At 49.0% G+C, this 14,722-nt stretch overlaps 4 protein-coding genes across 4 annotated transcripts; 3 read left to right on the top strand and 1 right to left on the bottom strand.

Moving 5' to 3' along the window:
- Positions 1-855: 855 nt before the first annotated feature.
- Positions 856-2,073, top strand: BP5553_10353 (uncharacterized protein; the record flags this gene model as incomplete). The annotated part of the gene is made up of 4 exons (XM_032018976.1): positions 856-877; positions 963-1,320; positions 1,421-1,661; positions 1,714-2,073. 4 exons carry the CDS (start codon positions 856-858, stop codon positions 2,071-2,073), a joined length of 981 nt encoding a protein of 326 aa, XP_031865000.1.
- Positions 2,074-4,056: 1,983 nt separating this feature from the next.
- Positions 4,057-5,538, top strand: BP5553_10352 (Branched-chain-amino-acid aminotransferase TOXF; the record flags this gene model as incomplete). Its single annotated transcript, XM_032018975.1, has 6 exons — positions 4,057-4,090; positions 4,169-4,204; positions 4,336-4,449; positions 4,507-4,533; positions 4,601-5,226; positions 5,284-5,538. The coding sequence occupies 6 exons, from the start codon at positions 4,057-4,059 to the stop codon at positions 5,536-5,538; spliced, it is 1,092 nt and encodes a 363-aa protein (XP_031864999.1).
- A 518-nt stretch (positions 5,539-6,056) lies between these two features.
- BP5553_10351 (Cytochrome P450) lies at positions 6,057-7,887 on the bottom strand (the record flags this gene model as incomplete). Its single annotated transcript, XM_032018974.1, has 5 exons — positions 6,057-7,081; positions 7,138-7,416; positions 7,473-7,532; positions 7,586-7,736; positions 7,810-7,887. The coding sequence occupies 5 exons, from the start codon at positions 7,885-7,887 to the stop codon at positions 6,057-6,059; spliced, it is 1,593 nt and encodes a 530-aa protein (XP_031864998.1).
- A 927-nt stretch (positions 7,888-8,814) lies between these two features.
- Positions 8,815-13,933, top strand: BP5553_10350 (Fatty acid synthase alpha subunit; the record flags this gene model as incomplete). The annotated part of the gene is made up of 5 exons (XM_032018973.1): positions 8,815-8,870; positions 8,935-8,961; positions 9,019-9,479; positions 9,535-13,263; positions 13,311-13,933. The coding sequence occupies 5 exons, from the start codon at positions 8,815-8,817 to the stop codon at positions 13,931-13,933; spliced, it is 4,896 nt and encodes a 1,631-aa protein (XP_031864997.1).
- Positions 13,934-14,722: the final 789 nt, after the last annotated feature.

Here is a 14,722-nt window from a genome sequence, read left to right as displayed (position 1 = left end):
AGCAGCTTGCGGCCAGTGCGACGAATTATCACGAACAAGGCGTTCGGGATCGTCGATGTGCTGTGATAGGTCGTAAACCCGAAGCTTACATTTATTATTAACTGCCATTGGGAGAGGGTGAAACTGGCTGGGGAACTTGAAAGTGGAGTTGCTGATGGGCGGCGATAGAGATTTAACGTAACCATCTATCATTTTCCTTGGTGAGTACATTATTCGGTTGTCGTCACCCAATACCTTACGCGTAAGAGTGTTGGTTGGTGGGGGGTCATGCTTACTGTTTCACTCTAAGTACGTACACCATCAGCATTCCTCTGCTGGCGGCTCCTGCGACGACGTGCTCACTGATTTCCGCTTGGGCGACGGACGTGGCAGCGCTCAGGAATGGAGAGAAAGCATTGCGCGGCGTTGGACCGCAAGCACCGTTCACACACAGTTCACCTGCAGGCCGTGGTTGGGTTCCGTTGCGTCTGTCGCTTGGCGCTGTCGCTTCCCTCCGCCTTTTGATCCCCCACCGCCCAGCTACTTTTGTCATTCTGTGATTGATTGATTTAATGGCTGCCTCATTGAACTTGTCGACTTGTTTTCAGCTCTAACTTCCCGCCGCCTGTCGAAATCTTACTCCCCTGAGTAACTGAATTGCGCCGCCTTCAATATCGACTTGAAGGCTTCGGTTGTCGAACCCGTACTGTACCTGATCTCCCGAGTGCTTCGGAAGTTGCTCGTTGACCGGCAACGCTACCTATTACAGACGGGGCGTTCGTCCTGTTTGGCGCCCGTTAAGTTGGCTCGAACCATCGCAAAGCGACCCCTCCTCAACGCCCGCGATATCGTAGCCTAACGGCCCCCGCCCTCATCATGTTGTGGGAACCAATTTGCAGTGAGAATTCTCTTGCCCATATCCCGCCTCGCCCATAGAGCGGGATGGAAATCAAATGAACATGAGGCTAAGAAATAATCCCTAGATACGACGAGCGTTGATGCTCAGTTCAACTATTGCGCCCAGCCAGATCCGGCCGTCGCCTTTTCGGTGTTCTTTGGCCTAACTTTCTTCGCCCATGTCCTCCAGTCGTTCACGTTTCGTAAAGCGTTCTGCTGGGTGGTTGTCATGGCCGCGTTGTGGCAGTTTGTGGGCTTCGCATGTCGAGTCTACGCTACCAAGAACCAGACCGTGAATTCCTCGGGGGCAGCAGCGAATCTTCTCGTGTTGCTAGCCCCGCTGTGGGTGAATGCCTTTGTATACATGGTGTTTGGTAGGATAGTATTTTACTTCCTTCCAGAGCAGAAGGTTGCCGGAATCAAGGCAGTGAACATGGCTAGGTGGTTTGTATGGCTTGATATCACGTAATTATTCCCGCTCCATACATGCCCCATTCAGGCATGGTAGTCTTTTCTTTGAGGAGCGTTGACTAACACAGCGCAGTGCGTTCATTATTCAAGCCACAGGAGGTGTCTTGACCCAAAATGATGATTCAAAAATGATAAAGCTCGGTCTCCGGCTATACACGGTCGGTATTGGAGTTCAGGAGGCCTTTGTCTTGATGTTCATGGGGCTAGCTATCCGGTTTCACTGGAAGATGGCCCATGGCTTCGGCGTCATTGAGCGCGGGGACGGCTGGAAAAAACTCCTGTATACTACCTACGCCACTTTGGCTTTGATCACCGTAAGTTTTCCATATTTGCTGCTCTACTACACTCTGCTTACAACATATTCAGATCCGTATCATCTACCGGTTGTGTGAATTTGCAAGCGGGGACGTCAACAGCACCCTCTCGACCACTGAATCTTACTTCTACGCCTTGGACGCGACGCCCATGTGTGTTGCTCTTTTCCTGTGGAACATTATCCACCCGGGCTCCATCCTCCAAGGTCCCGAGTCTCTGTTTCCCAAGAAGATCAAGCTCACACGAGCTCAAAAGAGGTTTGCAAAGGAAGAGAAGAAGAACGGCAAGGCGGCCTTGAAGCTAGAGGAGCGCCCGGGGCGGACGGAGAGGAAGTCCCGTAGGCATAGGCATTCCCACCGCGAAAGTGATGGGATTGATATGACCTACCAATCGCACCGTGAAATGGTTTAGGGGCCTCTACATTAGGTTTCCCTCAACCACTTTTTGCATGGCGCTCGGAGTTGTTACGGAAGAGGCGGAAACGGAGAGCAATATAGAGGGAGAGCATTCAATGCTCATGCATGCAAGCAAAAGGCTGCAAAGTACGCTTTGAAATTGATTTGTACGTGGGGAGGGCAAGTTCTTGGGGCATATTGGTATATACAGCGACATAGAAGTTTTCGTTTTCCTTTGTCTTTTCTTATCTATCCGTTCCTTATTCATCCATTCACGGTTGTATTCTCAACAAAACATTCGAGTTTTAAACTCGACCTCCTGTGTACTCGCTCTGTTCTGATGCTGCTGGTTCGGCTCGGGCATTTACTTTCCTCCGAGGATTGGTTGGAATGGATTGGCACTCAGGACTGGACTGCAACACTGTGGATGAAATGGGGCGAGATGGGAATAGGCTCTGGAAGTTTACTCATAGCGAGGAAGGATTGTTTTTGCCGGGATTGTTCATATAAAGTTTGGTGGGCGAACAAAATTGGAAATAGATCGATGTAATTAATAGAGTAGGTTCCTTTCGGACGTAAATACATCTATCTATTTTCTTTCAACATATATCATGATCACTCATCTTACCTACAACTAAATGAGCTAAGTCGTACCATCTTATGCGAGATTCAGCTGTGCGTACATTAGAGTAAATTATTCATAGGGGATAAATGATAAATCGTAAGGGGGTAGATGATAGATCATCAAGTCCACTAAGTTGACCTTGGCAGAGTATATATGGCATACGACGCTGGTAGACGAAGTCAGCTGATATATCCACCATCGTTCTAAAATAAGTTCATCTAAAAGCTCAGGTGATATTTGGCAAGATAGCCTTTTTGAAACAGTCAGGCCTCTATACAACGTATGGGCATGGGGGTGATAAAACTCGGCACTGTCTGTTTTTCGGCGCTCGTTTGCGTGATGGGTGCGTCGGGAGTTTCGTCAGCCACTGGCTATGGTGGATGGTGAGCATCCGAGAGAGATTATTCCATTCGGTCATCGGCTGCTTCTAGTGCCGATGGCTGAAAGTTGACCTGAGCATGCCCCAGGCGTAGGCGTTCGTGTCGACAGAGAAGGGCTAGTAGCTTACGGGGGGCGTGGGCCACGGCTTATTCAGTGGGGGGCGTTGGCCACGGATTATTCAGTGGGTAGCTGGGGAAGCACAACATGGGGAATAAGTCATAACAGGCCGTATTATCACCCATGCTGCACAACGTGGTGAGCAACTGCCTCAGCCATACTAGCATGTCCCTAAAACTCGGAATGGTAGGCTGCTCGAGGCATGGAAGTGTTGAATGTACAAGGATTATGCCTGCAGGCGGCTTTGCTTACTTATTACTTATTCGGGATAGCGCCAGTTGTCGGTAAGATGCGGTACCTCCCGCCTCCCACACCCCACAGCCAGTCCACCTGCCCACCTAAGATCGCCAAGCAGCCGCCCCCCCGCCAAGCCACCCGCCCAGTCCAGCCCGCTCCAGCCCATCTCGATACGACGCAGCCTCAACGGCCGGGGTGTTGACAAAGCGCCACTACGTTCAGTAAACGCTTTTGGGTGTAAGGGAAAGTATATTGCTCCGGGCTGTTGGACCACAGGCATAGTAAGACACGAGGTAATCCTATCGGGTTTACCGGTAGCCAACAGCGCTTCTGCTGACTATCAAATTCGAATTGGCAACCTTGCCGCAGTATTGCGTTTTGACCGTGTGCTAGAAACGTGGTGAGCAGAAGGAACGCTGTCGAACGACAAACCGGTCGTTGGATGGTTCCTATATATCCAACCAGCAGAACAGAATAGGCAACGTTGATATACATCACGTGGCGAAGTTCCAAGCAATTATTGCATCCTCGATCACTGCATCTATCCTGAGACTTCTTACATAAACCAAAATTAAGGAGACTTTTGTACATAGTTGATCTTTGCTTTATTTCCCAACCAGCCAAGCTTCTTGTCCAACCATGTCGTTCCCTCCTCCCTCAGCGAAAAACGTCGGTTAGTTTTATCCTGTTATGTCCTATGGCTTTGAAGACCCCCCTTACGAGAATGTTTCTAACTCCCGCGCGCCTATAGATTGGTCCAAGTTGAGCATAGCCGTTACTGATATAGGTATGAATTAAACAGCCCCCGTTTAAAACAAAGCTTCTACTCTCACTCTTCTATCATCATTTGGTCAAGTACCACAAGATAAAAAGTGGAACTAGGTTGTTTCCAATAGGGTAGTCGCTGATAAATATTAGTAAATGGCCATGTCGAGTCGCGCTACAGCGTCGAGACCCAGAAATGGAGCGATCCCGTCTTCGTGAAAGATCCATACCTGCGAGTACACGGACTTGCACCAGCGTTCAACTATGGTGAGTGATTTATTATGAAACATCCGAATGCATAATTGATGCTAATCTAGTATATAGGGCAGCAAGCATACGAAGGGTTGAAGGGTAAGTCTGAATTCGGACCTCTCCTACCCTATCATTTTGAATTCCAAACCAACTAACTGTATTGCAGCATACCGTAGCGCCAAGAATGAAATCCTGCTTTTCCGCCCAGACTTCCACGCCCGTCGCCTCTCCCACTCCAGCACAACTGTCTCCATCCCGCCCATTCCAGAAGATCACGTCCAGCGCTGTGTCAGCTCTGCCGTGGCCAACAATGCCGCTTTCGTGCCTCCGCACTCCTCTGGTGGCGCCCTTTACATAAGGCCTGTCGTCTTTGGCACTGCACCGCACCTTGCCCTTACGTCGCCCTCTGAGTTCCTTCTCTGCGTCTATGTGCAGCCGTTTGGGACTTATCATGGTACTGCGCCGTTAGATGCGCTTATCCTCGAGGGCTACGACCGCGCTGCGCCGCGGGGCACAGGAAACGCCAAGGTTGGCGGAAACTATGCTCCGGCTATTAAATGGACAGATGCGGCGCGTGCTGAGGGGTATCCAGTGACTCTGCATCTGGACAGCCAGACTCGGACTGAGGTCGAGGAGTTCTCGACGAGTGGGTTTGTAGGCGTGAAGATCAAGGGCAAGGAGGAGAAGGTAACGCTGGTATTGCCAGATAGTAAGAACATCATCGAGAGCGTGACGTCCGATAGCGTGGTCCAGATTGCGCGGGGTTTGGGATGGGACGTCCAGATTCGAGCGGTATGTCTTTCGGTTCGGCTAGCATTTCACAGGGATACATACTGACAAGCTCAACAGATCAAATACCCTGAGCTTCCAGAGTTCAACGAGGTTCTAGCTTGTGGCACAGCTGCGGCACTCGTTCCCATCCGCTCTATTACATGCAAGTCGGCTGGTGACAAATTCCACTACGACGCCTCAACTGATGGCAAGGAGGCTGGCGACGTTTGCAAGCAGCTCTTTGACCATCTGAATGGGGTGCAGCGAGGAGATCGCGTAGACGAATGGGGTTGGACCCGTACGATTACTGAGGAGGATCTGTTGGACGTTTAATATGGCAGCTGGTAATAACGGTACAGGAGAAGAGTTAAGAAGTGCTTGATATGTGAAAATATAAAATTTCTTGAATAAATATCTGTCAGTCTGCCGGTGGTTTTACAAATATTGTGAGCTTAGTATATTAAGTAAATACTTTGTCTTCATCTCTATCCGCTACTCCAAGTACCTCATTCAGAATACACGTAAATCAATATATTAAGACTTAGTCACATGACCGATCACGTGGTCCAGGGGCTCGCTTAGCACCCACAACCCCCGTTCGTAATCTTACCTCGTTCGGGTTAAGATTCATCCGGACATTCGCTTCTACGAAGTACTCAACATCAAACATTTGCGCAAACCTCACTTTAAACATAGCTGATATACAAGCGTTTGTAACAATAGTGACTTAGTTCTTTTAACCTCTGACATAGGAGTTATGGTGTTGTACAACAACAAATAAATGTATATTTCGCCGCATTCCTTTCCGATCCTTCGGAATCCTTCCCTTTCCTTATGTTTCCTGCCATCCTTTACGCCCTTGAGCGGAATTGCACTATCGGTCCATTCTTTGCCGCTGTGATGTGATCATCAAGTTGGTATTCATTAACACGGTGCCGGCCATACTCGGCGTCGCTGTTCCCACAGCCGATGATGCCTTCAGGGCCATCGGCGAGCTTGATGTCGAAACGCGACAGCATAGTTGCCATGGTCAGCATCAGCTCAGTGTTCGCGAGGCCCTTACCCACGCAACCACGAGGGCCAATGGAGAAGGGATTGAAGGCACTCTGCGCGAGGACGACTGATGGCGCCTTCAGACTTCCAGCAGGTGGTTCGACGCACCAGCGCTCGGGACTGAAAGTGAAGGGCTCGGGGTAGTATGCGGCGTTGTGGTGAATGGCATAAATAGAGGTGCCCACATCGCACCCGCGGGGAATGAAGTGCCCGTCGATGGTAACGCCCCCTTCAAGAACTTCGCGCCACGGGGCTACGGCAGCAGGCGGCGACATGCGCATGCTCTCGTCGATACATGCGCGGAGGTATACGCATGAGTTGAGTGCCGGCCCCAAATGCACATCTTCATGTGAGGCAAAGACAGAACGCACTTCCGCAGCAGCCTTCTGGTAGCATTCGGGGTTGTGCATGAGGTAGAAAAACGAGGATGCGATCGCCGTGGAGGTCGTGTCAGAGCCAGCAACAATCATCGTCGTGCTCTCGGCTCCTATCTCAGCCATACCCAGACCCTGCTGGGTTTCCGGATCCTTCGCATCCAGCAGGAACGAGAAAACATCAGGACGTTTGATCGGTTTCGCGGCCATGCGCTCCTTGAGGAGCCCACTGACGAACGAGATGAATTTATTCCTGGCGATAATGGCCTCTGGAAAGAGGTATCGATCTAGACGACGGAACCCAATCTCGGCCGCCTGAACCAAGACGCTGGTGCGAATGTTGGAGTCTTCAATAGCTTTGATCACGAACCGATTATCCGGCTTCTCCAACAGCGCATATGACTCGCCGAAGATCACGTCGGACATGATATCGAAGGTCAGGTAATTTGCTAAAGCAGCGAAATTAACGTGGGAACAATTAGTGTCTTGACTGAGCACTACTTACACCACTTTCCCATGTTCTGGCCTTCTGACCATGGAGCGGACTTGGAGTCCATTTTCTGTGGAGCAACATCGGCCTCGACCTGGTTGCATAACTTTCGGATGTGTGTCAATATTGTGTTTTCGAACCCGCGGAGGGCAGAATCTGAGAAGCCTTGACTAATGATTCTCCGCTTCCGGCCATGTTTCTTCTTATCAACACACGTCAAAGTGTTGGGCGCTCGATGCACCATGGCATGGTAGACTTCCGACTTTTGAAAGCTCTTGCTGTATGAATAAATATCTACATTCCGACATGTCAGCAACAGGGTTGGAGAACTATCGAATAGGGAGACTGACCCTTCAATCCAGTGTTCGTGTTTATCATCAATCGATTAGGGGCATATCGAACGTAGTCTCCTACGAAATCATCAGTTGGGCTTCTCTGTCGAGCCAGCGGCAAGATTGCGTACCATATTGCTCATGGCATCTCCACATGTCAACATGGAGATCCCCTTTCCAGGCATGATAACCACCGTAAAGGTTGCTAATCTTCGCCCAAAAGGGTCCTGGGAACTTGGATAATGGATGGAAGTATAGTCGATAGATGATCGCCCCAATAACCTGGCCAACGGATAATGGTTAGCATCAAAGGTGAGATACGGAAGGTCGAATAACAAAGATGAACATCGCTTACATAAACTACTCCAGAAGCTAGCAAGCATGAGATCAAGGGCAGCAGAAGGCGCCCTCCAACTGCGCTTGTTAATCCCATCGTGTCAGATCAAGATAACGAGGTAAGGAGGTCTAAAAACGTGCCCTCAGAAAATTGGGTTTCTAGAAGTTGAGTCGGAACTGTCAAATCTCCGTGAGGAAAAGCTCGTTATTCAAGTCCGTATTTTAAGCTAATATTATCTACAGAAACAGGCCGCAATTTCACATGGTCAATGCGACTCCTTCAATCGTTTGATATCATGAATCATTCGACTTTAGCATTCCATGCGCACCGTTTATTCGGGAATTTCGGACTAGAGTGATGGTACCATTGATCCTACCAAAGCCACGAGGCACTAGGGCTGCGAGTGGAGCCTTCAGCTATTTTCAACGCATTCTGCTTATTTTCATACGATTTGCTTATTCTCATCAGCATTTCAAGGCACACGCTGAGAATATGTGCTAAAATCGAACGTTATGATTATTTAAATGGGTGATGTCTTAGCTTATGCATCAGCATATGCTTACTAGTAACCGTCGTTTTTAGCCGCGATGCTGCAAGGTAAGCGAATCAATTGGCCCGCACGTGCTGAAATAGACACGACGGTACCTTACTTACTTTAGCACTCGGAGTCGCCTTCTGCTCTGTAGTCCCTGATCGTTGAACAACGTGTGGTATCCCAATCTCACGTGGCGTCCATCCTCGACGTGCGGAAGCCATGTGTGGCCCCTGACTGCCCCTGAAAGCCTCGGACCTGCCTCAAAATGGAAGAAGCTGGGCTAATCAATATCGACACAGTGAGCCAGAAGGCTCGAGATGCCTGTCCAGGCGTTTTTGGCAGGTATCTATTAATAATAGTAAGTCATTAAATGCGTGATTCGGGAGCGACGGGGTGAAAGGCCACGCACAGATAACTGTCAACCCCTCTCTCCAAGTGGAGAGTCAACAAGCGTCGACCGATCTACTTTGATTCTTCGAAAAGCAGCCATGCATCCCCAAATCGAGCAACAACTCGCACACCTACTGTTGACCGAACTGTTAGCGTGAGTTACAACAGATAGTATGAACACTATGACGCGGTAAACTAACCCTTCTGTCTACTCATAGCCATCAGTTCGCGTCTCCAGTTAGGTGGTAAGTCATCGTTCCACTCCAAGAAATCTTGGAAATACTAAGTTGTCTGTCAACCAGGATTGAGACTCAAGATGTTTTACTCAACAAACAGCGCATTGAGCGAATCATCGAGATTGGTCCTGCGGATACCTTGGTGTCCATGGCAAAGAAAACACTTGCTTCCCGGTACCAGCAAATGGACAACGCTCGTCACATCAAGAGAAAACTTCTCTATTACGGAAAAGATGCCCAGGAAATCTGCTATGAGGGAGATCAAAAACCCGAGCAAGCTACGAAGAAGCCAACCCCGAAGAAAGCGGATACCAAGGTTGAGGCCAAGAAAGACACTCCGGCCCCACCTCCACCTCCACCAGCTGTCCCAACCCAAGCTCCTCCCCAGTCAGCACCTGCAGCCGCGAGCCACGTGGATGATATCCCAGTCTCCGCAAGGGATATTGTGATGACAATTATAGCTATGAAGTTGAAAAAGTCTTTTGAAGAAATTCCACTGACTAAGAATATCAAACAACTTGTTGGAGGTTTGTCCTACCCCAACCTTATCTTGACAATACTTCCAGCTAACCGAAATTATAGGACGATCAACACTTGAGAATGAACTTGTTGGAGATATCGGTACCGAGTTTGGCTCCACTCCAGAGAGGCCCGAAGAGCTTCCTCTTGACGAATTGTGTCTAAATATCCAAAATTCTTCTGGCTTCAGCGGCAAGATGGGTAAGACTACCACCGGACTGTTATCAAAGTTGTTCTCGCTCAAGATGCCCGGCGGATGCAGCCCCCCTGTTCTCCGATCGTATCTTAACGATCGTTGGGGGCTTCCTTCTGGTCGCCAGGATTCCATATTTCTCCGTGTCTGTGCCGCACCACCTGCGGCACGACTCGGCTCTATGACAGATGTGCATGGCCACTTCGATAATATTGTACAACAATATTCCAAGGAGACTGGCTTGAATCTCGGAGCATCACAAAGCAATGACTCCGGAAATGGCGGAAATTCTGGAGCCGCCGTGATGGTCGATAACAAAGCTCTTGAGAAAGTCACCCGCGACAGAGATCTCTTCATGAGAAAGAAGCTTGAACTCTATGCGCATACCCTTGGGGTTGATCTGCGTGCTAGTGACAAAGCAACCAATGAGGCGCAAAAGAACATCAGCACCCTGCAAGGTCAGCTCGATCTGTTCGATGCAGAACTTGGCGATGTCTTTGCCTCTGGAATTAAACCCATGTGGTCGGCGCCTAAGGTCCGCCGCTTCGACTCGCATTGGAATTGGGTTGTGCAAGAAACACTTGAGTTGTTTTACACCGTTCTTAATGGCGACTCTGAGATTAGCACCAGCGAATTGGCCAGCCGAAGCATCCGGATTGCAAACCGGTCAAATCCTAGGCTATTGGGCGTGATGCAATACTTGGTGAACAGTTCTCCTGAAACATGGGGACCCCGCTTCGAGATTGCAAAGGAGATGTTATCTCAATTAATCCGACTTTGTGAGGCGACCAAGAATCCTTGCTACATGCCCTTGTTTTCCTTCAAGGACACCTGCATCAAATCGCCAAGAACTCAAATCGACAGGCATGGGAAAGTCCAATACGATGAAGTCCCACGGTCCACTGTGGGAGACATCGCACCCGTCCACATCAAAACCAGGCAATTCTCGGGCTGGGCGAAAGACAAGAAGCTCACAAACATCCTTCTTGATCAAGCTAAAGACATCCGTCAAAAAGGCTTAACCCTGCAATCACGAAAAGTCCTTCTCACAGGAGCCAGTCCAGGATCTATTGGTTCCGAGATCCTCATTGGTCTTCTTAGCAGTAGCTGCCGAGTCATTGTCACCACAAGCAGCTACTCACCAGACGTTGTAAGGTACTACCAGGGGCTGTATGAAAATTACGGTGCTCGCGGTTCTGAGTTGGTGGTTGCACCCTTTAACCAGGGAAGCCAACAGGACTTGGAAGCTCTCGTGGCTTACATATTTGATCCGACTAACGGACTTGGCTGGGATCTTGATTACATCGTTCCATTTGCTGCTATATCCGAGGCGGGTCGTCAGATCGATGGCGTTGATTCGAAATCTGAACTCGCCCATCGGATCATGTTGACCAATACCATACGTCTTCTAGGTGCAGTGAAACAAAACAAGGAGTCAAGAGGATTTCACAGCCATCCAGCACAGGTCATACTTCCTCTATCACCGAATCATGGTGCTTTTGGCAACGATGGCTTGTATGCTGAATCCAAGATCGGACTCGAGTCACTCTTTGACAAGTGGCATTCAGAAAGTTGGGCCGCATACCTATCCATCTGTGGTGCTGTTATCGGCTGGACACGGGGCACTGGCCTCATGGCTGATAACAACGTGGTTGCCGCTGGCATCGAACGACTAGGCGTAAGGACTTTCTCGCAGTCTGAGATGGCGTATTACATCCTAGTCCTCATGAGCCGGCCCATTGCTCTTCAGTCACAACTTCAACCCCTCTACGCAGATCTTACCGGAGGTTTGGATTCCGTGAAAAATCTGAAATCTACCCTGGATACCATTCGACGGAATATTTCAGACACCAGCCACTTCAGGCGTGCTATCGCCAGCGAGGAGACTCTGGATCAAGTGGCTAACACTGTTGCCAAGGAGTTGGCTCCAACCCCTCCTCCTCAAGTATTGCCACGAGCAAACATTCCATTCGACTTCCCACAATTACCTGACGCCAAAGAACTCGACCCACTGCGCCAGAAGCTTAATGGCATGGTTGACTTGGACCGTGTGGTAGTGGTCACCGGATATTCTGAAGTCGGCCCCTGGGGTAATTCTCGCACAAGGTGGGAAATGGAAGCCTACGGCCGCTTCTCCCTTGAAGGATGCGTAGAGATGGCCTGGATTATGGGTATGATCAAACACCACAGCGGCCCACTCGAAGGAAGTCAATACAATGGCTGGGTCGACACAAAGACCCTTAAGCCAGTGCATGACTCGGAAGTCAAGGCGAAATACGAGGCGCAAATTCTCACCAGCTCGGGTATTAGGCTTATTGAGCCTGAGCTTGATGATGGATATGACCCCAAAAAGAAGCTCCTTATTCAAGAAACGCAGCTTAACGAAGACATGCCTCCTTTCTTAGCTCCAGCCGAGTTGGCTGAGCAGTTTGCACATGAGCATGGTGATAAGGTGCACCTTTCTCCAGCAGAAGATGGCTTCATGGTCTATCTAAAGAAGGGTGCTACCTTGTTCATCCCCAAGGCTATAGGTTTTGACCGAACAGTGGCCGGCCAAATACCCACTGGATGGAACGCTCGCACCTACGGAATCCCAGAAGACATTATTCAACAAGTGGATAGAACGACGCTCTTCACTCTGGTCAGTACGGCTGAGGCTCTTCTTGCCTCTGGAATTACAGACCCATACGAGCTTTACAAGCACGTCCATGTGTCAGAGGTCGGAAACTGTATCGGCTCTGGTATCGGTGGCGCGACTGCGCTAAAGAGAATGTTCCAAAATCGTTTCATGGATAAGCCGGCTGCAAATGATGTCCTCCAAGAATCATTTATTAACACTACATCTGCTTGGGTCAATATGCTTCTCTTGTCATCCTCTGGCCCTATTCGCACTCCTGTAGGCGCTTGTGCAACATCGATCGAGTCTCTGGAAACTGGCTACGAAACCATTGTCAGTGGAAAAGCAAAGATGTGCTTGGTAGGAGGCTTCGACGATATGAACGAGGTCCTTTCATATGAATTTGCAAATATGAAAGCTACAAGCAGCGCCGAAGAAGAATTCAAGAAAGGTCGCACACCTCAGGATATGTCTCGACCAGCTACTACAACTCGATCAGGTTTCATGGAGTCCCAAGGCAGCGGCGTCCAGGTTCTCACCACGGCCCGTCTCGCTGTGGATATGGGTCTTCCTATTCATGGTATTGTTGCGTATGCTAGTACGTCAAGTGACAAAATGGGGAGGTCCGTGCCAGCTCCTGGTCAAGGTATCACCACGAACGCAAGGCAAACAGCCTCAGCTAAATTTCCTTCACCGTTACTCAACATTGATTATCGACGAAAACGCTTAACTATGCGACTAAAGCAGATTCAGGAATATCGGGATACCGAGTTGGAAATCATTCAAGAGGAATTTGCAGTCTTTGGATGTAGCCGACCGTCCGATGTTACCGAGGAAATCAAGTATCGGACACAGTACATCGAAGAAGAGGCCACCAGACAAACTAGTGAAGCCTTGAATACCTGGGGGAATGAATTTTGGAAAAATAACCCCCAAATATCACCCCTAGCTGGCTCTCTGGGTGTTTGGGGCTTGACTGTCGGTATGTTTTAGCCTTCCCAACACTATGAAATAGACTAACAGATATAGATGACATTGATTTTGCTTCATTCCATGGGACATCTACAGTCATGAATGATAAAAATGAATCCGAGGTTATTCAGCAGCAGCTTTCCCACATGGGCCGCAAAGAAGGGCATCCGATATATGGTATCTTCCAGAAATACCTGACTGGTCACCCCAAGGGTGCTGCTGGAGCCTGGATGTTCAACGGCTGCCTCCAGGTTCTTGACAGCGGCATCATCCCTGGAAATCGTGCAGCGGATAACATCGATGCCAAGCTGGAGAAGAATGATCTCATCTTCTTCCCTAACCGCAGCATCCAGATGGCTGGGTTGAAAGCGTTCTCCGTGACCTCGTTTGGCTTCGGACAGAAAGGAGCCCAGGCCATCGGAATCCATCCGAAATACCTCTTGGCCGCTCTCGACGCTAAAACGTACGATGAATACAAGAAGAAGCTCGAGCAAAGGCAGAAGAAGGCCTTCACAGCATTCCATACCCACATGGCAACCAACAGCCTCTTCGCCATCAAGGAGAGCGCGCCATACGGCAAAGACCAGGAAACAGCTGTCTACCTCGACCCCAAAGCACGTGTCTCTCAAATCGAGACGCCTACGGATGGCACAGTTTACCTGTTCAAAGACGGCAAATAAAAACATTCCCTGCAAATATTTCTTTTGTTGTACCTTATTAGCGGCCACTACTTGGGCATACAAATTGCAACATAGGCGTCGGGCGTTCTAGGATTTGGGATCCTAGTCTGTTTATATTTGATTTCCAGTTCTTTTGCATTTCATGTCCATTTCAATGTATATTACTATAGCATAGACGTTATTTATTTCATTGCAAGCGTTATTTAGTTTTCTTTTATAGAACATCAATCTCAGAGTTTACATCCTCCATATACTTGAACTACACCATGTGAAATATTAAATACAGGAACTCCTAGTAAACGTGATTTTTTTGGTAAATTTTTGTGCTTATACAGACAGAACTCAATAGGATCAGGGCGACCGAAGCCCAACGAGAGCCTACTGTCCAACCACGTGGTACCTAGTATGGTGCGAGTCGTAACGGAGGGGTAATACACGTGATATGCCCCGATCCAGTAAGCTATGCGCCTTCTCTTCGGAAGGATTTGGGTGTGCTTATGGTCCGGCCATCAACGCTCATAAACTTATAAAATTCATTAGGTGGTACTTGAGTGTTTTATGTACGGGGTATTTGTTTTCGTATTTATTTCTATATAAGTCGTAATATAACCCAGCCTCTCAGCCTTCGGGCTACTTCGTAAAAATGCCTGTTCTAAGCCCGGGGATTTAGTAGTGTGTCCACTAGCCGAATCGGGGAATACCCCAGCTGATCCGGCAGAAACGGGCTTGGTCAAATATTCTAGAAGACGCGCCATAACTCCTTCGCAATCCTTTTTCCCAACATGCATC

The sequence above is a fragment of the Venustampulla echinocandica genome, assembly GCF_003357145.1.
Source record: "Venustampulla echinocandica strain BP 5553 chromosome Unknown scaffold_14, whole genome shotgun sequence".
NCBI classification, from domain to species: Eukaryota; Fungi; Ascomycota; class Leotiomycetes; order Helotiales; family Pleuroascaceae; genus Venustampulla; species Venustampulla echinocandica.
Note: the sequence above shows the minus strand (reverse complement) of the source record. Positions and strands in the feature narration are given on the sequence as shown.